The sequence below is a fragment of the Diplotaxodon limnothrissa genome, linkage group LG5 (genome assembly GCF_057381915.1).
Source record: "Diplotaxodon limnothrissa isolate DT_005_m linkage group LG5, D_limnothrissa_male_GT1.1, whole genome shotgun sequence".
NCBI lineage: Eukaryota > Metazoa > Chordata > Actinopteri > Cichliformes > Cichlidae > Diplotaxodon > Diplotaxodon limnothrissa.
The window spans coordinates 8,750,718-8,776,416 of record NC_140600.1 but is presented as its reverse complement, the minus strand read 5'-3'; the positions used below and the strand labels follow the sequence as shown (position 1 = coordinate 8,776,416).

At 40.0% G+C, this 25,699-nt stretch overlaps 1 protein-coding gene across 1 annotated transcript in view; it reads left to right on the top strand.

Annotated features, from left to right (window-relative positions):
* The first annotated feature begins 3,338 nt into the window (after window positions 1-3,338).
* Window positions 3,339-25,699, top strand: part of cntn4 (contactin 4) — a 194,909-nt gene continuing 172,548 nt past the window's right edge. Inside the window, exon 1 of the mRNA XM_085353001.1 lies at window positions 3,339-3,371. Within this exon, the coding sequence (XP_085209127.1) occupies window positions 3,356-3,371 (16 nt within the window). The 5' untranslated portion in view covers window positions 3,339-3,355. The remainder of the gene's footprint in view (window positions 3,372-25,699) is intronic.

Below are 25,699 nucleotides of genomic sequence, written 5' to 3'. Positions count from 1 at the left end.
TGCACAGCCCTACATTTGTACACTGTCTCTCCTGCAGCTGTGGTTCTTCATCCGTTATAGCTGTTTATGATGCAGGAACACAACGCTGCAGTTGTCTGTTGTTCTTTAAAGTGACCTTAACACACACCCTTTACTGTTTGGTTGATTGTTGTGGTGTTCCCACGGTGTTCACCAGTGAAAGCTGCTGTTTGTTTAGTTGTGTTGCTGAACTGCACTTTTATATGTCGTCATGCTAAATGTTTTGCGCTTGCAAATTAAGGCTGGTGTAAAACTTTTTGAGGAAAGCATCACCACAAATAAATGCATTGGCTTAATAGACACATGGCTTGGTGGTTTTATAAGAGAGCATATTAATATGCAAAAAAAAATTTCTCTAGGATGAGGCACAGCCTTATACCACTGATGTACCCAAGACACATCCTGACAACCCTCTATATGATGTATGGAGATAAAAGACCTCTTTTCTGTAGGTGGAGACAGGAGACAGAGCTGGAAGGTAGAAAATCTGAGATTAATGAGAGCGTGGCCTACTCAAACAGTTTCCTGTGCCTGTTTTGGTTTTTTTAGTGGTTTTGTCTCACTTTTTCTGACTATGTTTTAAAACTTTGTGCTGTCTATATTGAATCACAGCAGGGGTGGCAAAACAGAGTTCTTCTGTGCTCCTTTGTAATGGCAAAATTACACAAATAGTTGTAATTTTGGAGAGGTTTGTGTCAAACATGCCTCAGTTCTAAATATATTTTACCCAGGAGACAAAAGATTAATGCCTTTTTTTTTTCCTGGAGGAGCTCTGCAAAAGGTAGATTTCACTTCTTAACCGGCTGTGTTGCTTTAATTCTTACAAAAGTAGAGCTTTTCCACAGGCAGCCTCTGACATTTCTTGCAAAACTTATTCTGTATTCTTTCCTCGGAGTTGCAAGCAAACAGGATAAATCTGTCTCCCTTCGCTGTGCCCTATTTACATTGTGCTTTATTCAACAACCCCTTTAAACCAAATGCCTATCATTTTGGCTGCAAAGTTTAAAAAGCATTTTAATGCGCATCCCAGAAACAGAGAATTGTAGTTTGTAAAGCCGGCGGTCCTGAAAATCAGTGTTTTGAAGAACCTGTATTTTTTTAATTGAAAAAATAAAAACAGTAATACATTTGTGTTTCATGTTCACTAGTGCAACAAGATGTGTCTGCATGCTATGAGCACACAGGTGCAGGATAGACATTGCTTGCAGCTTCAAAGGGTGTTAATGCATATTGGCAGGTTGAGGGTGCAGAAGCCAGGAAATTAGTGTGAACAAAGACTAACAACAAATTCTCCAACACAATCAATATACATTGCTTTGGTGAACAGTACTGTTTCAAGCCACTTTACCTAATGAATCCTGTCCTTTTGGGTTTTTTTTAAATTATTAATTTCCTTTTGACGAGCCCAAATTCATACAGCATTTATTGACTTGGTCCCCACGGGAAGTTATATTGTTACTACCTTCATAACCAACATATTTAGATGAATTTTATTTTTTAAGTACAGATTTCACTGTGAATCACACCAATTACAATGTTTTTTAAGATCCTTAAACGTTACTGTAAGGATGAAGGATGGGCATCACAAAACCCAACGAGGCAATAATACAGAGTAAAATTTATTTTACCTCCGTTCCATGAAGTGAATTCATTTAAAATAAATCAAGTTATTTATTTTAACTTACATTTAAGTTCTTTTGGACCCTAATCAGAAGCAGCATCATAGAGATAGTAACTGGACCCCTTGGAGTCTGTCAGAGTAAGCAGATGGTTGATGGAGATCTTGGCTGAGACACCCTGGATTAGGTGGAGGAGAGGGGGGAGCATGACAGACAGCCTGGAAGCCAGAAAATTAACAGAAAAGAATGATTTTTTTAAAAAGCAGGTGCTACAATAGGTGCTGATTGGTTTAGAGGATGTGTGCAGGTAAGAAGGTAACAGGAACTTTTGAGGCATGTAAATGTTACATGATGGGAAAACAAAGGTGATAAATAAAATTAAGCATTACAAATCACACAAAGATAAGTGGAGATGAGAAAGCAGATATAGCTTATTCCTTACTAAATATACAACTTCATGATGTAAGTAAATGTGACATCGCTTGTCATAGCCATAGTAATGAGCTTACATCAAGAAAAATACTCTTCAGGATTTTGAAAGGAACAGCCATCTATCCACGCAGACCTCCGCACTTTTCAGATTTGTTGCGTTCCCCTTTGCTCCCTAATGGCACAGTAACAGAAAACAGTGTTCGTTTAAAAAAAATCTGCCTTTTGTAGTAATTGTACTAAGTGTTAGTGCCCATCAGTGTCTTTTATTATAAGTAACAATGATACGCATGTGTATGCATACAAATGTTTTCTGCACAATGAAACTCTTTGAATATAGAGGCTGTAAACAGCAATCTTTACAATACATTCACATGCTAGAAGATTTTTAGTGTATTCAGTGAGAGACAGCTGCACAGTTATCAAAACAGCTCAGAATAGTTTCAGATTGGGTGTAACTTAGAGAAACAAAGTGATTTGTGCAGCAAAAGTCTTTAGTGACTTAAGCTAGCATAAGTAGTGACAGTGTTTTCATTCATAAATCTCGACCACCACCACCACTCCTTCACCATCACCACCACCACTTTACTGTGGTTTGAATTGCCGAGTGCTGTCTTGCTGACACTCTCCAAACGGTCCAGTTTTAATTCTCACTCCGGAGAGATATTGTCTCTGTTGAGGAAAAAGCACACAACTGTGAAATTCTTCAGCGTTTTCCAGCATTTCAGCATTTTCTGTCTTTCGGCTCGGCACTGGGGTTTTTGAGCATGAAAGCTGTGCGGCTTCAAAGAAGAACAATACTATGAAAAGTTTTAGCGGTGGCTTTGCGTTTAAACTGTCTTGGAAGTAGATGTCACGCTGGAGATACGGAAATACATACACAAGCGCGCGCACACACACACTGAACTGAAAACTAGATGCTTTGTTTTTTTCTGCTGCTCAACTTCCATGAAATTTGAACCAGGAGTTTACTGTGAACTTTAAACACACAGTGAAAGATTTGGGTTTACTTGATAAACTATAACGTAGCTCATAATTAGTGTGTAATATGTTCTTTCAGTTGTACGTTCCTGCATGTAGTTCCAAAACTTGTGAAATGAGTATGCTGAGTGGGGAAAGGCTACTTGCTAACGAAAACTTTACTTTCAACTAATCTCACCTATGCCTTCTTCTACAGATTGGAAAACCAGAAAGGTGCAAATCGGATTCCATACATTTGTGATTGGATGTGAGACCCTACAAAATTGAAGATGATGTTGCTATGGAAACTGCTGCTGCTGCAGTCACTTATGGGGTGCCTTGCAGGTAAAGTATCTTATTAAGAACTTTTGATGCATGCCAAAGCTGCCTTTGTGAAGTCTGAGTCTTATTCATATGTATTTGGGGCAAGCGCCAGTATGAAAGCTGTAGTTTAGAAAGGCATAGCTTCAAGTAGATTAGCCATAAGCAAACATAATTTCTCTCACAGATCTAAAATAATATGTCTGTAGAATCCATTCAACGAGGACATTATTTTCAAGGTAAGCCCTGGTCCGCTAAAGACCTCCAATCACTGGCAATATTGCGTTTCAGCCTTTTCTCAGTATTGTATCTGGCACTCACAAAAGGTTAGCAATATCACGCTGAATTTGAATGAGTGGAGTGTACCGCATTAAAGTGGAAATGAAAATGTTCAGTTTAACTTGGCTTCACAGGTCACAAAGAAGGGTGAAATTATCAAAAGTGTAAAACTGCCACAAATCTAAAGTTTTGCTAAACCCCCACCTCGAAACAGCCAATATAAAAAACATGTCAAGGCAAACAAATAAAGAAGCCATGCAGTGAGGAATATGTGATGTCAGCATAAGGCTTTCTAAATCTGTTCGATTATATCAGACCTCAGAATTTAATTATTGAATATTGTCGCTAAATTGCATAATTAATATAACTATATGCAAAAAAAACAGACAGATAAACAAACATAAAGAACATTTAGCTGATAAATTCGAATTTTAAAAAAACTAACAAAGAGGTGGGGGAAACACCCTTCAACCGTGGTTGATGTTGCATAGTTTGTCCACCAGTTTGTCCACCAGTGGACAGAAACACCGATGGACAAACTGGTGTTTCTGTTTGGAACACTACAAACACACAATAACACAACAAGGTTTTGACCACTAGTTGTGGAGCATCTGTTCTATGATATCTGCTGTAGTAAAAGAAACATTTACTAACACATTTCTATTTTATTTCATTATGAAATGAGATGCGAGCAGGATATTGCTTTTCCCAAACGCATAATTGTTCGTTTTCCAGTAGTAAAAAATAAAAGTCAAGTGTGAGATCTGTTTCAGTTAGCTTCTTATGATCTAATTTGCTTTGTCAAGTATTACAGAGTTACCCGGATTAATCTGAGAGCATGAAATTGATCTAACATTTTACAGTAATTCAGCACTCAATCACGAATTCAGTGAACAAGTGAATTAATCACTCAACACATATATATATAAAAAAATCCTTGAAATGTTGTAGCACCAGTAATTATTTTGTAAAAGAAGTGCTGCGAAAGAATATTGAAATTAGGTTAATTTCTCATGTTGACATGTAAAAGAGGCTATGAGGAAATCCTTCCTCGGTACTCTCAGATGTCCATCACTCATTTAGAATGCACTAAAGTTGAGTTATAGCTTCATTACACCGTGGTGCCCATTTCACCCAGAGGCTCTCTGGCATTGATCACATTTTGATGGAGGACTTTAATTTGTCTCCTTTACAAATAGCAGGGGTCACCAGAGAGCACCAGAGGAATCACTCAGAGTGTTTAATCAACAGGTATTACAGGAATAAAGATGAAGAAAAGGCCCCAGTGATGAGGTCTGTGCTCTGTGAAACTCGCCTTCTCATTACTCAACACACATTAAGCCTGTTGTGAACTCCTTACCTTACACATGTGATTATGAACCTTGAGCTACATTGCATTTGCCCTTGCAGGGCTAACACGTGTCACTGCTCATCTTATTGTAGGTCTAACAACCCCGCATGATCTCGCTGCAGACAGCTGGTGATTACTGACAAGTGTGCAGCAGAATCCTCGTGGAGCTCATACCTCAAAGGCGCCCACATAACGTTATTTTGTTATGCACTTACAAGAATCAAATTTCCCCCATGAATCCCATCATAAAGTCCCACATGTGTTCCACAGGTCCTGTTAACCGTACTGTCCTAACAGTTATAGTCTCATATAGCATATAGCAGAAACATACCGGTAAGATAAGCTGTAGCTCTGTCTACCTATGGACAAAGATACTAGACTGACAGAATAACCTTGTGTTCGTTGACATAAGTACCAGCACATAGTCATACTAGACCAAATTCCACTCATCACTGCATCATTTTTCCTTTCTTTGTGTCAAAGCTAAAGTGTGTCACAAAAGTTAGCACGCCCCACAAAATGATATTCTGCTGCTAATCTATGAGCTACTAATGGACTAACCTTCCATATGAACAACTCTGCCATTGTCTTTTTTTCTATTTCTTTTTTTCACAATAATTTGTCTGCATCTGCAGACTTATAATTAGTGTCGCTAACTCAATGAAGCTAGTGGGACTTCACCTTCCATCACTGCAGTTGCACAATGATTAACTGAATTAGCTGATATTAAAGGCTTTCCCAGCATGTTCCAACAAGTTGACGCCACACAGCCGACCTATGAACTCAAGCCTGTTTTTAGCACATTAACTAATGCCAGTAGATGTGAAATTCAACTTACTTCACATCAAACAGGAGTTATTGATGTAAACTGTGTGTTATAGAGCTATTCAACATTTAAATGTATTTCTCTGAGACACTGAGCAGTAATTCTAGGTCTGCATGAAAACTGTAGGGGTGTTACAACAGCTCAATTTTCTAGCTTTTTGAAACAGAAAAAAAACAGTGCACTCTTCTACATCTGATTATTTGTCCTGTATTCAGATAATTTTGTTTGCATATTGTCTCAGTGGTTAGCACTGTTGCCTCGCAGCAGAACATGAGGCAGAACATGCAAACTCCACAGAGAAATGCCCCGGCAGGTAGTTTCAAACTCAAACACACACATTCATGTTAGGTTAACTGACGGCTCTAAATTGGCCATGAATGGGAGGTAAACTAAGTGCTTCAGGTGTAGAGAATAAAGTGTGCTAGGATCAGATGCAGCTTATAGCCTACAGTGCTTCAAGTGGTCAGTAGGACTACAAAAGTGCTATATAGCTACCAGTCCAATTGCATTCTGCAAGATCTCAGTTGAAGCTTTGCGCCATGGGAGAAGCAGTGTTAATGTGGTCCTAGCTTTAAAACTGTAGAGTGGGCTGTGGCGTGTAAGGACAAAACCCCCTCAGAGAATAACTGTGAAAGAAGCACCCGGTGACTAAAACTGGTTTATCTTCTTTCCAAAATTCTCAAAAACTGAGACATTTGCTTTAATCAATCTTTCAGGGATACGCCAAGGAAGACCCCTGAGCAGTTAATATGTTTCCAGCTCTGCTGAAAAGCCTCAGAAAGCATTTTTTTAGAAGCCAAAGCTTGGACACAGCAACTCTCCTGGTTATCATTTTGGAACAAAACTCATGGAGGACAAGAATGATGCACAATATGCCGACCTAAAGACGCTGGCTTTCATGTGCTGCAGAGTGGATTTGTGAATAGAGAGAACCTCGTGGAGACTTGAGGAAAGAAATTATAAAGATGTTTATTGCAGCTTTAGGTACACTCCTCAGCCCGGGGAGTTACAAGTAGATTTGCTTTTCATGCACAAATGGATAAAAAGCTTGATAATAAGACACGCTATGTGCCAGTCGAAACTAAAAATCCAATTACGTTTTAAAATTAATCACCTGCCTTTACGATGCAGTAGCAGACAGCAGACTGGGTGTTGTTTTTATTCGTGCATAATGCTTCAGTGTTTTCTATCACATTTGTCCCATTATCACCATTGGTCATTGTCGCATTTTGCTCTCCACTTCTGTTGTAGGTATTTAGGAAATGCAGCACAGCAGTGAGAAAAATGCAGATCAGGAAGGGTAAAGCAGACTTTCCTGAAATGTAATAACAAAAGAACACATTCCTGGTGAATGAGGCTGAACACATAACATGGACTGGAGAAGGTGTAGTTTCACCACACTGGAGCAAATTCTTCTCCTAATAATATTTTCTATGACTGATAAAAATTCTCAGTGGACAGAAGGCATTATGCAAATCTGTTTTTGTGAGTTAGTAATGCCACCAAACACAGTCGTGCAGTAAAGTTATGTTACTGCAGGAGTTTGCGCTCAGCTGCTAATGCAGAAAATTTAGAAATATGCCTTAATGCGCAGTCCTCATTTTCTGCAAAGTCTTTCTCACAATGCTGGATTTTCAGATGGTCTCAGATGTTGAGCACACGTTAGACATTAGTATTGGATTTGTGTTTATTTATCAAAGAGAATATCAAGAGGATTCACTTCTCTTTGATTCTGCCATAAATCAAAGTGATTTAGTTATTTTTCACTTTGAAATTTCTGACTGTCAGTCCCGTCTTCTGCCTTAACTATGGGATGTACATACTCGCTGGACATTTTTTTAGGTATACATGTTCAGCTGCTCATTAAGGTAAATCTTGTCATCAATATTTTGTTGATATCAAAACTCACGGCAGCGTTATCGTCTGGGTGTGCGGCTGGAATTTCCCTTCAGGCTCTTGAGTCCACCTGGTATCCGCCCCTGGGCAGGGCCTGCTTATCCTCCGCAGTTCCACATACCTGGAGCTGATTCCAGGCAATCAAGCCAGAGTGATTTAAGCCTCAGCCTTCAGCACCAGTTCATCATCAACTCACTTCCTGGACTCACCTTGACTTAAACCTCAAGCTTAAGCTTCTCTCTTGGACTCCGGATACCTTACCCCCATCTTGGAAATCACTCTGTGCCTCACCTGCCCCCGCACAACATCAGGAACTCAGCCAATCCACATTCAGCTCACTGCTGATTCACGTCACCCCTTCCACACTGCTTACTCTCTCCAGCTGCAAGTTAGAAAAGTTATACAGCATACTCAACATCTACAGAGTTCCTCTCCACTACCTCCCTAACTCAGTTGTCCTCTCTCTTCGGTGTGACTGCTTAACTGCCACGTTCCATTCTGCATCACTGGCCCACTTCCCCCTCTCAATCAACATGCACCACATTAACTAGGCCTCACCACTTCACGTTCTATGATTTGTTGCCTTTGTCCTTATCACGCTTTGAGTCCAGTGCTTGAACCGACCTTTCGGTCTTGTGACAGGCAGAATGGCTAGATTGTTTGAAGCTGATAGCAAGGCAACTACGCATTACAAAGGTATGCAGAAGAAGATCTGAACACAAAACACATTGAACCTTGAAGCAGATGTGCTACAGCAGTGACCACACTGTGTGCCCGTCCTGTCAGCTAAGAACTGGAAATTGAGGTTAAGTTTGCACAGGCTCATTTTCTTGAAACCTCAATTCCAACTGAGCATCGTTTAAACGCTGCAGCCTATCTGCATATTGTAGCTGACCATGGCTGACCAGTGCATCCATCTTCTAACGACTGATTTAAACAGGATGAAACCATGTCACAATATTTAAATAATCTTAGACTGGTTCCTTGAACAAGACGGTGACTTCACTGCACTCAAATGGCCTCCATCACCAGATCTCAGTCCAACAGATCTCAAACTGTTAGGGTTTGGTGGAGATTTGCATTCATGAAAGGGCAGCCAACAAATCTGCAGCACATGGTCAGATGTGGCCATCTCCCTGCTGCACTCATGGATCTTTGTTGTTTCATCCTGGATTGTAGTTCTGACACTCACTAGTCCTCAGCCTCTTTCCTTCCAATTAGCATACAGCATCAGGGTGCTGGACCTGGGACAAAGCCCTCGATGCATGGTAAAGAGCTTTGTCTTGAATAGGTGACTATTATTGGGCTTATCTTCAGACTCAAAAACAGAGGTTTATATTGTTAAACATCTTTGTTCCTGTTATTTTACTGAAACATGTTTATGTCCTGTCATGTAAGGCTGTATGAATAATCTAAACATAGTAGTGGTATTATTCTATTAGCAAGTCTGTGCTGCAAACGCCTGATACACTGCATCTTATTAACACACTGGTAAAGCAAACTGTTGCACTGGGTGGCTTTTCGTTTTTTTTTAATTATAAACTTGGGCGCTGTGTTTTTGTTTATTTATTCTGAGAAACATACAGTGTAGTAAATGTTCACCAGAGAGCCAACTGTGGCTAATCCGTGGATGAAAATAGTCCCCACTAAATGCACTGTTTATTCCTGTTTGATTAATGTTTGCTAAAAGCTGTCGTCCACAGTTGGTTGGGGAAATTTTTTTTTTCCAAGTGAAATTTAATATTTGTGACCTAGCTGATTGTACAAATTTACAACTAATGGGACTGAAAAAGTGTGTGTGTGTATCTGATAGTGGGACTTATTATTCAGAAATTTGGTTAATATTAAAATGGCATGGCCTTTGCAAATAAAAGCATGAAATGGGGGATTTTAAATGTGATTGCAACGCTCTCTTTGTTTGCTTTAGAGTGATTGAAGAAGTGGGTTTGGCAAAGAACTGGATGTTATAAAACCTGAAGTATTTTATCTTTAAACTCCAAGAAGCCAATAACCGAATGCAGCTTTGCTTTTCTGTTGTTGGCCAACTTATTAAATCCACTGTGATAATGTGGAGTTTGTGTAAATGGAACAGGGATTGTGAGGGCTGTTACGATAGGAGGGTGTGTTTGGTGTATGTACACGTTGTTGGCTGTTCAGCTTGTTTTTCTCTGTTCGTCCCTGTTAGCGTCTGATTTCTCCCCACCGTAGTCCTGCTGCGCCGTGCATCCAGAATCTTAATTCTCTACTCGTTGCCTGAGCTTATTCTACCATGATGATAGCAGCAAGCGCCCTTTACTTCTGCACATGCACTCTTGCACATTTTTCATCAAGCTGCTTTTTTTGTGCATGTGTGATTTTGGGGTCCTGTTTCAGAAACACTTGATTTCTTCACCATGAGAGTCGCTGCAGAGCAGATTAAAGGCACTGTCTTTCCAAGCAGGCTCAGTATTTTACACAGAGCGACACACATACCAATACATGCACACCCTTACGCATTTTGGACACAAGCCTATTTTTGCTTTGTGAGTGAAAGAGGCTTGTTTCCAGATACCTTTCTTCTTCTTCTTTTTCTTTTTAAATGGGCACAATGTTGTAAAATGCAAATATGGGCCTAATGCATGAAAAGCAAGAAATGTTTTCCTACAACAAAAAAGTGAAAGCAAATTGACACAGAAATAGCACCAGGAAGCTCCGGCTGATGCTCCGGCGTACCAAACCATAACAAGACGTTTTCGACTTTGAGTACTCAAAGTTTCCGAGTTTCCATAACCTCACCTTAATAGAGCAGTTCAACAGTTTGGAAAATAAAGTAATGTGAAAAACAAAACATATCCTATTATAATTCTAATACACACAAGGTCTGCCAATGGAGACCTTGTGTGTATTTCTAACGTGGCAGCGACTTTGACAAACCAGCAGTATTTGACCTCACGAACTCACCTGTTTCCTAGCAGGTACTAAAATGTTTAAAATTCAGAATTCATAATGCCTTTGATGAACAACAAATGACACATTACAAGGTGTCATTCATTTAACAGAAACTAAGCCAACTAATGCAATGCATGTACTCCATGGTTCAACAACTTTTTAAAACACCTGTAACTGTTTTCTGTGCGACTCCGTCTTGTGTGTTCTCACTGTAGTCTGATGGACTTGTTGCTTGGAAATGACCCCAAAACTCTCCCCAGACTAATAGGTAACAACAGAAACTTCTTTAAGATAATCGCTCATTGCCGAAACAGCATGATTGACCATCTTTTATAGAGGTGCTCACACTTGCTGATGATCAGTTAATCAAGTGTGTTTGATTAGCAGCACCAGGCTCCTCCTTGTACTCGTAATTCCAACGGAAGCAGCAACGGTGTGCTTGCTTTTTTACACGCTGCTTCTGCATTTTGTCTTTAGTGCTTCTTTAATAACTAATGATGCAGTGTCATATGTCCTGTATTACTGTTCATCTTAGCTTCCATTTACATTTTAAAACCTGGAAAGGAACAGATGACTTTTGTTATGGTTTTACATGTAAAACCTTAGAAATGTAAGGTGACTCTATGCTTATTAGCTTTGTCGCTGGAAGTCTCACTCAGATTGGGTTCAAATGTACGCTTTTATTTCCTGTTGTAAAAAGTTGTGAGACCCGTTTCAGTATTGCCATCATATGATGGTTGAGGATTGCCAATGGAGACCTTGTGTGTATTTCTAACGTGGCAGCGACTTTGACAAAACAGCAGTATTTGACCTCACGAACTCAAAGAGTTCTGGCATCTTCTAAATGTACTCTGCAATAATAACTTGTGACAGTCAGCGACTGAGACAAGGTAAAATTGCATCACTGAAGGAGCATGAGCTCAGTAAACATTTTCCTGATTAGTTTATGGTCCCAATTCAGTCACTACTTTCAAATAATATTTGTAAACCATGGCCCACATTAGTGTTCAGAGGGACATAAAGCAGGATACGCTTTACTGTGTTTCCTGTGAGCTCGCAGTAGATCTCAGTAAGATCCACCCTCACTGGTGATGTCTGCAGCCAAAATATTCAGTTTGAGGCAGTCGTCTATAATATGACTTAAGTTGCCAGTGCTTGATGTCATAGTGAACAAGTCCAACTTTTATGTACAGTCTGCAATTATAAGACTTTTGTTTGGTCTCAACTATTCATAGACGGTGCACGTCACCCACATCCTATTCAGTCGGTCAGTGTTAACCATAAAAGAAACACAGCACTGTTGTCACCAGTGAGGCTTGCAGACTTTAGATTCATGGTGTCAAAGCAAAACAAGGCAAGACAGAAGTGAGCTGAAGGAAGCAACCCACGCAGCCTGTCACACATCCAGTTCTGCTGACCATCTTCATGGATTAATTGGATTTACTTGTGACAAAGACATGTACAGTAGATGCACTGAACCAAATGCACAGCATCAACTGTGCAATTGCATCGCACACATCCAAAGAAGTGAAGGATTTCTTCATTTCATATTTTAATTTTTTATTAATTTATCTTTTTTTGCAGGCCGATTGCATCTCTTCAATTTCTTTATCGTTTAAAATTATTTTTAAAAAAGTAAAACATTACAAGTAATTACAGTATTTTTTAACCTTCCTGCCTTCTTGGGACCTTTTTGTGCCACTGCTATGTGTTAAATGGCTGCCATTTCCACTGTGTTCAGTGGAATATAACCAAACTTGCCACAGGATAGTTTTTACCTGTCAATGTTAATATTCCAGTGTGAATTCCTTAAATCAGCCTAAAATGGCTGAGCAGCAGAAATCCCCACACCCATCACCCTGGGGACCATTTTCTGCCCATTGACTTCCATTATAAACGCTATTTTTCAACCCCAAATTATCATCATATGATTTTATTTTTTCTTCTTTTCTTGGATGTCAATGAAGACTCAGGGCCTTGAAGTTTTAATTTTTAAATTGCAAAAAAAATGCAAAAAAAATAATGGCAGGTCAAAATGTATGTTGGTGCCAATCTTTGGTCCATCTAAAGGCCTACTTATAATGACAATCACATATTACTTCAACTGGTTTTTTGTGGAAATATTTAGTTTCGTTTTTTGGTTTTTGGGGCTTATAACACAGGGCGCTCATGTAATAACACTGGGATTTGAAGGGTTAAAACAACGAAAATATAATTAAAACTTTACATGAATATTTCAGGGAGAAGTAGTTTTACAAGGTTGGCTAATTTAAAGTGGAATAAAATATGGATATATGGTCTTTTTATGGCGTGGCTGAGAATGGTCCCTAGGGTGATGGGTGTGAGTTTTTTAAAGGATGGCAGGAGGGTTAAATAGTGACTCATGAAAGACAGTATAAATTTATTCATTCATATATATATATGAAGATCTGAAAAGGAGCCAGATGACAGCAGCAGCTGAGCACAGTAAAGGTTTTGTCCCTTTTGAGGTAAATTTCCTTAAAAAGAAAAAGAATGTCGTTTTAATTTGAAGGAGTAAACAATCCTATTTAATGATCACAATTACTGTGTGAATCACAATGTTTAGTCTGTGCATATTTACTAGAAATCCAAGTACACCAGTATCAACTTGCAGACTCCTATATTCTCATAGTAATTAACCACCCTATATGTTACAGTGTAGTGCAATTGTGAAAATGTCCGGCATCTTGGAGAATTTGCCACAGTTTGTTTGTGGATTTGTGCCGTCTAAGTGGCTTCTGTCTCTTCATGTAATCCCAGACTGAATCCATGATGTTGACTTCAGTAGCCTATGGGGTCTTTGCCATCTGCTGCAGGACTCCTTTAGTGCCTGATGACTCCAATGGTGGCTTTGAGTCACAGACTACTGTACTAAGACTGCACACAGGGTGAAATAAAATCCAGTCCACTCAATGAAAGCTGTTTATTTCTATTAGTAAATGACCATCAGGTTAGAGTGAAAATGCAAATCATGCAACTGATTAAAAACCAAAACACTTTATGTGTGATGCCTGTAATTTTTGCTTCCTTTGTATCTGAGGAGCACGATCTACATTACATTATAGGGAAAATATTTTCAACTGAAATGAGGAATGACCTCAGAAGCTGACAAGACATTGCTGTTTCCAACACGTCGGGCTATCTAAAGGACAACCTGTTGTGAATTCTTTCGGGTAGTTGGCCCGCTAATTCACTGTCATGGCTTTTTCTTTTCAGCTAAAAGCATGCCTGGCATCTCTAATCAGCAGCACAGGACTCATGTGTTGGCCTTGATACAGCTCCCCGGTGTATCCTTGTACTTCAGCTGACCCTTTTTAGCCACTGCAGTAGATTTTCTCCTACTTGAAATGATAAAGTGATAAAGTTTCGTTTTCTGCTTTGCCTAATTTTGGCTTAAACACTGAACATTTTGATGAGGTATGCTCTTAGACACTGGCCTGAAAAAAAAATCCCCGCAGCAGACGGCAGACAGAATGCAGTCGTAACCACAAGTGACACATTTGTTTTTTATATTCTTTATTTCATCTATTATTCACCACTGTACTGTCTGCACATTAATGTGTATGGCAAACAATGCTTTTGTCACCCTCTTGTAATCAACAGTATAGTGAGCTACTGTTTTCTTCCTCTATCAGATGTCTTTGTTCGGCCTGTGGGTTTCACAAAATGTAGGAAGCCTGTAAGACAAGAATGTGTCACCTCAATTTATAACTTTTGGCATCACGACCTTTGGAGAAAGCTGCCTGAGGACATTTGGGTGGATGATCGTTCTAATTTAAGCTTCAAAACTCTTGCTTTCTATATAATGTGCTTCACTTCCTGACCCAACTTTTTCATTGATTTTAGGGTGTTTTCACCACTGTTTGTTACTGTTATATCAATTTCAATATAAGCACCAAAAACAGTACGTGAGGAAATCTTATCTAGCATCTTGAAGACAATTTTCTCATGCGGCGATAACAATGGGCTGCTAATCATACTTGCATTGCTACCTTTACTTCTAGAATAAAAAGGTCATCCAAGGGAGGAGCAGACGTATCATCTGTCTTCCAGCCCACAGAGTTTGGAAATCATAAACTAAATTTGTCAGCTAAGTGGAAACAGGTCTGAAGTTTGCTCTTCTCTGGTCTCTTCTATTAAGGTTTCACATTTACAAGTTTTTCATTAAAATTATTCCTTGTGTTTTATTATTGGTTTGATCGGGAAATTACATCATACTGAGGTAAGAAGAATAACTATTTTGTCATCATTCATGTCTATTGTCATGTTATGTCAAGTATAATATAATAGTTTTCTAGTTTGTGTAATTTTGCTCTGCGCTCGTTTGTCCTTCACCCTGTGAAGTGGTCCAAGCTGTCCATCTAGCCTAGTATTAGTGCTAAGCTAGCGTTAGTGCTCTTTCGATGACCTCTGTTTCTCACCTTGAAAATTGGCTTACCCCCCCAAAAATTCTCCCTTCTGTGTTTATTTAATTAGAAGTTAAAATAAGATTGTTTTTGTGTGTGTATTGTTATAGTGAAGGTTGATCAACAAACCTCATCCAGGATCATAATCTATTGTACGCAATCAAACCACATCATAACCTGTGATATACTTTCCTCTTCTGGCAAACCTGTGCCCGCTTGTTTTTTGTCTAGCAGACGCCAGAAATGTAAAGATCACATATACTTCCAGCTTATTTACTCATTTCCATGCTGCATGGATAATACATGGATATCCAACATATAATAAAGCATGTACCCACAGAAATGTGTACATTTTATTCATTTTATAATATTTTGTTACACTCGAGAAAAAATTAGTAGTTGTTCAGCTGTTCAGGCATTAAATGTTAAGAATCAGACATAATTATACAAAGGTGTGAACAAATAGATGAGCTGGGCAGATCATATCTACATTAGTTACAATAAATGATTCACAGAGTCAGCCTCGTTAATATTTCAAATGTAAAGATAACTGCCTCAAGCTAACTGCTGATGTGAATAACAGTGATAATCTAACAAAGCATCCTCTGTGTTATACTTTGGTAAATGTTTATTTGAATGTTATATTTATCTGAATCCACAATGAAGAGGATGATATAATGGTAGGGCCTATGTATCTTTTATTTTTTTCCACCTGAGGATTGATTGCTAAGTACTCTGTGATGTATACCCATACTCACACTCTCTCTAGGGAACAGCCCAGTATGATCAAATTTGTCCGTGCTGTTAGCCATTAAGCTGCTGCTTTGCTCGAGAGTAGCTGCTGAGGTTGGTGTGAATGTGTTTTTGTGGTTGCGTGTGCAGATTGAATCAGTTCAATCGTCTTACTTCCACTGAAGTGAAAGAGTATCTACTGATATACATCTTCTATCTGTGATATTCAGTGCTTCGCGAGCTTTGTTTTACAGCGCCCATGGAGAATATTGTAGCTGGAATCACAACAAAATAAATACTAGGCAGTCTTCCATACATCCAGTCCACCGAAAGAAAAGAAAGACACAAGAGACAGTTTATAAAAAACACTTTGAATAGCAAATCAAATAGTAACAAGCATGTTGCTAAGAAGATTTAAAATCTTACAGATTTGGTTTTATTAAGTTTGAAAAAAATAACAAAAATAACAATAACTCTGTTTATAAAGTGCTTTCAAAAAGTGCTGAACAGCAATTTGAAGATAAAAAAGATTTAAAAAAAATTAAAAGCAAAACAGTTTAAAAACTGCTGAAACAAAAGGGAACAACAATAAAAAACAGTAAAAACTTTAGGCTTAGAATTAAGAGGATTGGGTGAACAAGTGGGTCTTTACCTGAGCTCCACAGAGCATGCCTGCCTAATATCTTGAGGGAGGTTGTTCCACAAAGATGGGGCATGAAAAGAAAAAGCATACTCCCCAATAGCTTTTCTGCTGTCTTTAGAAACTTTTAGAAGGCCAGTATCGTGAGTTTGGTGAGCACACGATGGAACGTAGAGGTGCAAAAGCTCAGAGAGATGTGAAGACGCCAAACCGTTCAAAACTTTGTAGGTGAGCAACAGGACCTTGAAATCTGCTCAAACCTGACAAGGCAACCAGATAAGAGATTTCAGTTCTGGATCTTTGGTTAAAATGCAAGCAGCTGCATTTTGTACCATCTGTAAACCTCTAAAACCTTTCTTCGGTGACCCGGAAAGGACAGTGTTACAATAATCACTGCGTGAAGACAAGAACCTCTGCAGTGTCAAGTGATTAAACCTGTCTGGTTTTAAGCTTTGAAGCATCTACCTCTAAAACTTCCACCAGGGTCAAATCATTTTTAAGCTTCAGGGTTTGCTTTTTTTTTTTTTTTTTTCGCCTGTCCCATTTGGTTCTTTAGCCATCAGAATTGTTGTCTGAAGACCAACAAGGATACCCAATGGATTTACTTTGCCAAATGGATCATCGTGGCATTGCCGTATTGGTCCATTTGGTCGATCTTTGTTTTTATTATTTATTATATTTTATTCTCAGATGTTACAGACGGGACAGACATGAGTGAGAGATAGGAAAGGGAGAAAGAAAGAGGAAGGAAAGGAAAAACAGAAGGGGAGAGGGACAGTGAGAAAGGGGGGGAGAAAAAAAAAATCTCCTGGATCACCTGTTGAGAGAAGAATAGAAAACAAGCAAAAAAAGACAAAAAAAACAAAAAACAAAGCAACATACTAAACACAACACCATCGCATTAATCTAGCTAAGTGTAAACAGCAGTAAATACTAAATATTCAATGTTGTTGTGCAGCACGCAGGACAGATGTGCTTCGAAGTAGCAGCCAAGAAAGGTGTAATTTGGGTCTACGAGCAGTGAACACCCGTGTGCATACCTGTGTGGATCAGCGCGCTTGTATTCCAAAGGTTTCTCCATGTAACGATCTGCTAGGGAGTGTGGGGGGGCCACAGCCCCGTCCTCCAGGGTGTGAAGCAGGTATGGAGGAGATCAAAACTCCAGACATCCAGAGGCCCCCAGAACACAAGAGACCATGGAAGACCAACAGAGGGGCAGCCGCGCCACTGTTCCAGTAAGAGCTGAGGAGAGTCCCAGATGAGTTTGCTTTTTTAATGTGTGGCTCACTTAGTGCTTTATTTGAAATTAAACATAGGTTTTAAAACTGTAGCCCATGTGCATGTTTGTGTGTTTTAATTAGTTTTATTTATATAGCACCAAATCACAACAGCAGTCAAATGATGCTCTATGAGCAAGCATGTAACCAAAGTGGAAAGAAAAAACTCCCTTTTAAGAGGAAGAAACTTCTGAACAGAACCAGGCTCAGGGAGACGCAGGACTCTCCTGAACCATTAACTAATCTCTTTGTAATCAAAAGTTGTTGCCTAAAGGTTGAGAATGTTGCATGCTCAGCTTCTGGGTGATCAACTGGTTGCCTTGCAATCAGTCACCAAATGCAAAAAAATCTGTGCACCCACTAGGAGATTGCCATTACTCTGCTGTGCCTGAGGCATTAGTTAGTTAGCTTAATCCACACACCTCATCTTCAACTACTCACAGACAGGTCTGTGAATAGAAAGAAATGCATTTGTTTAGACTTCTGTTTTCCTCCATAGTATAGTCAGCACCATTAGCATTCGGACAATATCAGTTAATTGTGAGTCTCTAAAGATGGAGATCTGTGTATATAAGCAGTTACAGTTCCTAAACAGTTAATACAATACTTTTGCTTGACACCTTGAATTAAACCTAAAACCTTGCACTCCGATTTCATCGTGAGAAAACTACAGAAATTGTCATCGTTCCAAATTCTTACAGAGCCGACTGTATGCAGCCGCAATCAGACAGAGAGCTCATAACAAACGGCATTTGATTTTTCTCTTTCTTTGCCTTTGTGAGTATCTGTAATCCTCCACCTGCCGCAGTCTCTGGTGGCTGTTTAGAAGAAAACTGTAAACACCAAATGACTCCAATCGATAGAAATTCGAATAATTCCATTATGTATAGCCCTAAGTGATGACATCAGTTTATACCACATGCCCCAGTGTGGCTCTGCAGAACAACAATCTGCTCACAGGTACCTGAAAAACAGAAAGAGCAAAGCAGATGACAATGTGCGTTTAATCAGAAGCCTTTGAGGAGTGCCTGAATAAGAAGGTGCATAAAACTGTTTACAGGAATTTTAATCCATTATAGTGATAAGCCAAAGTAGGTCAGGGAGACTGGCAATTAAAAAAATATTAACCATCACGCTGGAATGGAGATTATATTTATAACACGACATTTGCATATTAGACAGAAATTGTTGTTGGAGTGACAATGTTGACAGAAAGGTGGCAGAAAGAACAGCAATAACAGTACTGCTAATGACAAATATATCATCATCCTGTTAAAGTTTGGATTTCATTCAGTGCTTTACTAGCTCGGCGCGTGTGAAATGGAGTCTTTGCTGTTAAAACATATGCAATACATCAGTGTCCTGACTCTACAAAATGATTTTATCCAGCTCAGTGAGCTACTTATGCACTGTGACAGAGCTATCTATTCTAACAGTCACAGGGATGCATGAAAGATACATGCAGATATTCTTTAGTCTCGTCACTTTGAACCCACTTATGAAGTCTTTTGCATTCTCGCAGCCTTGCCCGGGCATTCAGCTCGGCACGCCCACCAGCAGAGAAAACACGCTTTCTTCAAGGTTGACGTGTCACAGCTGTATCTGTTCCATTTGCAGACCCTTGAGTATTATCTCGAACAATCACAGAGGACGCTATCTTTAATGAACTCCTCACAGAGGCTCTGTAAAAAAACACACACACACATGCGCACACATCTGCACAACATGTTTGATGTGCCTCTTCAGATGATGTGCTGTCTTTTGCTCTGCGATTGAAGGCAGATTGTTAGAGTGTTGGTGTGAGCCGATGAGAAGCTTATTTTACAAAGTGGACTCGCTTAGATGCTTCTAAACCCAGTTTTTAAAAATTTATTTATGCCACGCCATGGTCTATAAACTCATATACTGTTACTTGTCAGAATGGAAATTGGTCTTTGACAGAACAAAGCAATTCTACTGTGAATGGCAGTCAGAGATGAATAGGAGGCTGATATCCTCTTATTTGTAACCCCTGCCTGTCAGTTTAGCCGCATTTATTATGACTGCATACGATTATTTTTAGCAGATTTCCTGACAAAACCACAAAAAAACCAGATAACGATAACATAGTAATATATAGCAATCGACCTGATTTAACATCCTACACTGGGAGGTAAACGGTAAGAGTAGGGTTTTTAAACAGTAGGGTTTTTTGGGCTTTTCTTTTTTTCTCCAGACATGAATATAGAGAAGAAACTGCAGCTTAAAGAGTGACAGTTTAATTACTGTCATCTCCCCACATACAAAGCAGACAGATCTAAAATTAAGAGCTAAATTGAGATCAAGTCGCTTATAAACTGTTTATCAGTCGCAGAGTGACCAGTATGTCGAACTTTGGAAAGCTTCGGAAAATGCGCAGCTTCAACAAAGGCACTGACTGAAACTCTGTCCCGAGACAAGAAAACATAAATAGCTTTGCTGCTATCAGCTCTGCGATCATTATGATTATGATCAAGATGAATTTGGTTATTGTTGTCATTAGCAGATCATCATCAACGGAATGATTGAAGTGAAGTAGATGTGATAGCACCAAACAGTCAGAGTGGTTTGATGAAGTTCTGTGAATATATTATCCGGATAGTGTAAAAAGTACAATATAGAAGCATAGCTTCTTAATTGGCTTAATGTTAGTAGTTCTTTAACCCTCCAATTCTGTGCACCCCCACCCCCCTGACTTTAGTGTTCCAGTCAATATTGGCTGGTCAGTTTTAAGACATCACAAACATCAGTTCTGCACCAGCTCAACATGATTCTTCGCATTGTTCTCGTCCCTGTCAGCTCGTCAGCCGTGTTTCAGCATTTCACAGCATTTTGTGTCAGAAGTGCAACCAATGCAAGTCTTCATCAGAAACGCTCAGCGAGCACGGTCACAGACTGGGAGAGTGCTAATGCTGAGACAGACACATAGCTGGGGGAACTGTGCAGCCATTTAGCCATGTGTCACCTCAAGACTAGATTCACAGAGTGAGTCATAGCCCGCCCCGAGCAGGATACTGTATGTTCTTGACCACTGTGAGTCTACTGTCATCACAAACGGGGGAAAATAGGACAAGTTGCTGAAGTCATGACAAAGGGCTGTGAATGCTGATGCTGAAAAACAAGGCTGACACAGTATTTTATTACCCTTGTTATGTTGAAAATAAACAAGAATCCTGCTCGTGCAATTCTGTTACCTGAAGACCGTTAATGCTTTTATCATGAAAATTATTTAGGGAGCCCCATAGGTTTAGATTTATGGATTTAATTCTTTTCAGATAAAATGTATTTGTCCCCGAGAGCCACTTAAGAATTGCATAATGAAGAATCGGTACAATATAACAGAAAACATACTCCACAGAGCAAATGTACTGTGTATATATATATATGATGCAGTTGTACCACTTTATAGACTGTACTGTGATTTTATTTTATTTTTGCACACACATGCAGTTCAGCATAAAATGTACAACTGTTCCACATACTATGACTGCCTATATTCATACATGGTGTGGTCTTGCATGCAAACACACATTAATTACAGAGCTATATTTAGTTTGCAGGGCTCCAAGCAGAAACCACAAACTGCTACAAATTCAAATTTAAAATTCAAATTTTATTTGTCACGTACACAGTCATACACAGTACGATATGTAGTGAAATGCTTGGACAACTGCAACACAGCAAGTTGATGTCACGTGTACAAATCTTTGCCCATAAGTCCGTTTAATCAGCCTTGTTTATCAGAGCTGTCATAATAATAAACATTTGCAGTCCGTTACTCTCAGAAACGTGAGTGAACCTCCACAATTAAAGAACTAAATCAGGGCTGTTTCTCTTTTAGTGAAACTGGTGAAAAGGCTGGTCACGAGTATACTTGCGTGTTTTCCCAAACTGACTCCATGCAGTTGCTCCAGAAGATTGCTATTGATGCTAATGGGAAAAATTGATATAGTGAGTTACCAGGACAGACCGATAGATGATTTGTAGGCCTAATTATGACATTTCATTAAAGAGATCCCAGTGGAGGTGTTATGGCAATTTTTGATCAAGCACGCAGTGCGAACGCTGCTTCATTTATCATGGAAGTAAATTATGAAGCATCTGCACATCCAATAAGATAAACTCCAGGGCTGAGTTGTCGCACGGCACTGTGATTCCACGTTTGCCGTGTACCTGCAGAAGCGATAGCGATCTGACGCGATATCAAAAACGTGAAAGTAGAGGATCAGCAACAGGCGGCCGCTTCCTGTTTGTGTTGGCGAAGGGTTATGAGCAAGAGGGGGATCATTACCTGTACTTCAAAAACATACTTTGAAAGTAATGAAGTCAGATGGCACTATCTACTCAGTATATTAAGGTGCTGATGGTAACAGATGGCGCTTTTTAGCATATCAAAGAGTCCCTCCTCCACCAGTTTGCAGAGTTATTATTTGTGTTTGTATTGGCCATGAGATTTTCATTCAGCAGTAATGTCATCTGTGTAGAATTTACATTTCATCAGTGCTTCTTTAATTAATGGAAAGCTCTGCCTTATGTTGATGAAAAAGAAAGCACAGTGGGATGTTTTAATGGGAATCAGAATCAGTAAAACGTAATAATTCAAAAATGTAACGACAGACAATCCGACCTGCCACAGCAGGAGGAGCACGAGTGCAGTCAAATCAAATCAAATCAAATCAAATCACTTTTTATTGTCACATCACATGTGCAGGCACACTGGCACAGCACATGCGAGTGAAATTCTTGTGTGCGAGCCCCACAAGCAACAGAGATGTGCAAACACAACAACACAAACGAGCAAAATACAAGAATGGCCAACCTGAAACTAATAAATATATGTACAATATATAATAGTATATGCATTTCTGGATGTGTATACTAAATATTTTCCTACGTGTGTGTGTGTGTGTGTGTGTGTGTGTGTGTGTGTGTGTGTGTGTGTGTGTGTGTGTGTGTGTGTGTGTATACACATTTTTACAAATTAAATAGTAAAAAAATAAAATAAAATAATAATAATAATAATAATAATAATAAAATATATAAAATATACAGAGTTGAATATGTGCAAAACAAGTGGCATTTATATACAGTATGGAGTGCATAATGTTAAAGTTCCAGTAGTGAAGCTGAGGTGTCTATGACGTGTTCAGCAGTCTGATGGCCTGATGGAAGAAGCTGTCTCTCAGTCTGCTGGTACGGGACCGGATGCTGCAGAACCTCCTTCCTGATGGAAGCAGTCTGAACAGTTTATGGCTGGGGTGACTGGAGTCCTTGATGATCCTCCCCGCTTTCCTCAGGCAGCGCTTCCTGTAGATGTCTTGGAGGGAGGGAAGCTCACCTCCAATTATCCGTTCAGAGCACCGCACTACTCGCTGGAGAGCTTTGCAGTTGTAGGCGGTGCTGTTGCCATACCAGGTGGTGATGCATCCAGTGAGGATGCTCTCAATGGCACAGTGATAGAAGGTCCTGAGGATGCGGGGGCTCATGCCGAATCTTTTCAGTCTCCTGAGAAAGAAGAGGCGCTGCTGCGCCTTCTTCACTGTTTTGTTTGTGTGTACTGACCACGTAAGATCCTCAGCCAGATGTACTCCAAGGAACCGGAAGCTGCTCACTCTCTCCACAGCAGCGCCGTTGATGGTGATGGGGGTGTGTACTTCTCTGCACCTCCGGAAGTCCACTATCAACTCCTTTGTCTTTGCGACGTTGAGGGTGAGATGGTTGTCTTGACACCAGTGGGTCAGGGCGCTGACCTCCTCCCTGTAAGCTGTCTCATCACCGTTGGTGATAAGACCCACCACTGTAGTGTCGTCCGCAAACTTCACAATGATGTTGGAGCTGTTAGTGGCTGTGCAGTCGTAGGTGTAGAGTGAGTACAGGAGAGGGCTCAGTACACACCCCTGTGGAGCACCAGTGTTCAGTGTGATGGGGGATGAGGTGATGCTGCCCAGTCTGACCACCTGGCGTCTGTCAGACAGGAAGCTAAGGATCCAGCTGCAGAGGGAGCTGCTCAGTCCTAGATCCTGCAGTTTCCTGTCCAGCTTCGAGGGAACGATGGTATTGAATGCTGAGCTGTAATCTACAAACAGCATCCTCACATACGTGTCTCTCTTCTCCAGGTGTGACAGGGCAGTGTGTAGTGTCAGGGCTATGGCATCATCAGTGGACCTGTTGTGGCGGTATGCAAACTGTAGAGGGTCCAGTGAGTCGGGTAGTGCAGAGCAGATGAAGTCCCTGACCAGCTTCTCGAAGCATTTGCTTACGATGGGGGTCAGGGCTACAGGTCGCCAGTCGTTCAATGAGGAGATGGTGGAGGATTTGGGTACAGGGACGATGGTGGCCATTTTGAAGCAGGCTGGGACTACAGACAGAGAGAGGGAAAGGTTGAAGATGTGCGTGAACACTCCAGCCAGCTGAGCCGCGCATGACCTGAGGACGCGGCCGGGAATCCCATCCGGACCAGTAGCTTTGCGTGCGTTCACCTTCCAGTCGATACCATTAATAATGACTGCAGTGAGCATGCTGCAGCAATGACATGGTAGCAAGGATATTATAGTTATTATTAGGTGGCCGTCTAAAAAGGGCCAAAGGGGCAGAGATATCTTCTTGTGAAGTAAACTGTGCACAAAAAATATTTAAAATGTATTAACGTAGGAAACCCTGATTGACATTGCGTGCAGTGCCTTGGAACTGAATAGGATTACATTTTTAATTGCATTTGAGCTATTTGACACACACATGCAGTATTTAGGGGACTTGACTGGAGTGCTGCCGCCTCTTCTCAGTTGGCCAATAACGAATCAGCTTCCCTTAACCAAATAGCCATGTGGCACTGTGCCTTGTTTCCTCAGCCAGTGATCTAGCACTATAATCCCCCTTTGATGAAAAAGTTAGTAACAGTGTTCTTGCTACCAGCTCTGGCCCCCAATGAGGATATGCATTTGTTTGTCGTGTTGCAACAGAAAGTCTTGGCAGGAGCAGAAGATTTTGCATCATAGCAAAAATATCATATAGTTGCCAATAAATTTAACTACGGCAAAGCTTGTAAAGTTCAGGTTTGCTTCAAATGTCAAATTATCAGGTATCGTGTGGGGGGGGGGGGACAACCCAACTATATTCTTATTCTGTGCCCAATAAAGTGGACCCACAGTACAGTAAATGTATTTTATGATTGTGTCTTCTTATCTAAAACATGTACAACATTAAAGCAAATAATAAAGTATATAGAAATGTATCAATTCAATTCAATTTTATTTATATAGCACCAAATTACAACAACAGTCACCTCCATGCGCTCTTTATGTTGTAAAGTAAAGAGCCTACAATACTAGAGAGAAAACCCAACAATCAGCAAGCACTTGCTGACAGTGGCAAGGAAAAACTCCCTTTTAACAGGAAGAAACCTCAAGCAGAACCAGACTCAGGGAGGGGCGGGCATCTGCTGTGATTGGTTGGGAGTGGTGGGAGGAAGACGGGACAAAAGACACAGAGTGGAAGAAAGCCAAAGATTGATAAGAACTAATGATTAAATGCAGAGAGGTGTACAAACACAACGTGAGTGAAGAAGAAGTGCTCAGGGCATCATGGCAAGCCCTCAGCAGCTTAGACTTATTGCAGCGTACAATTGAAGGAGGGTTTAAGGTCACCTAGCTAACTTAATAAAAAACGAAAGTTTTCAGCCTAATCTCAAAAATGGCTAAAACCAATCAGCTGCTAAGTACTCAATTAGGATCAAAGTGAATCCAATGAACTCTTCCTTAAGGTGAGGAAAATGTGGCTTCGTCTTTACGTGAGAACACTGTGGTGTCCCATGAGATTTAGTGCTAGCTGACTAAGTGAAGCTGACTCACCCTTAGCTCAGTGCTGGCAGCCAGAAACAATGTGACATTCATTATATTCTCCAGAGTCTTGGCAAACATTTCACAACAAATGCTACTTGGTTTTTACATTTCCCCATCTTTTTATGCTGCCTATAGTTTCT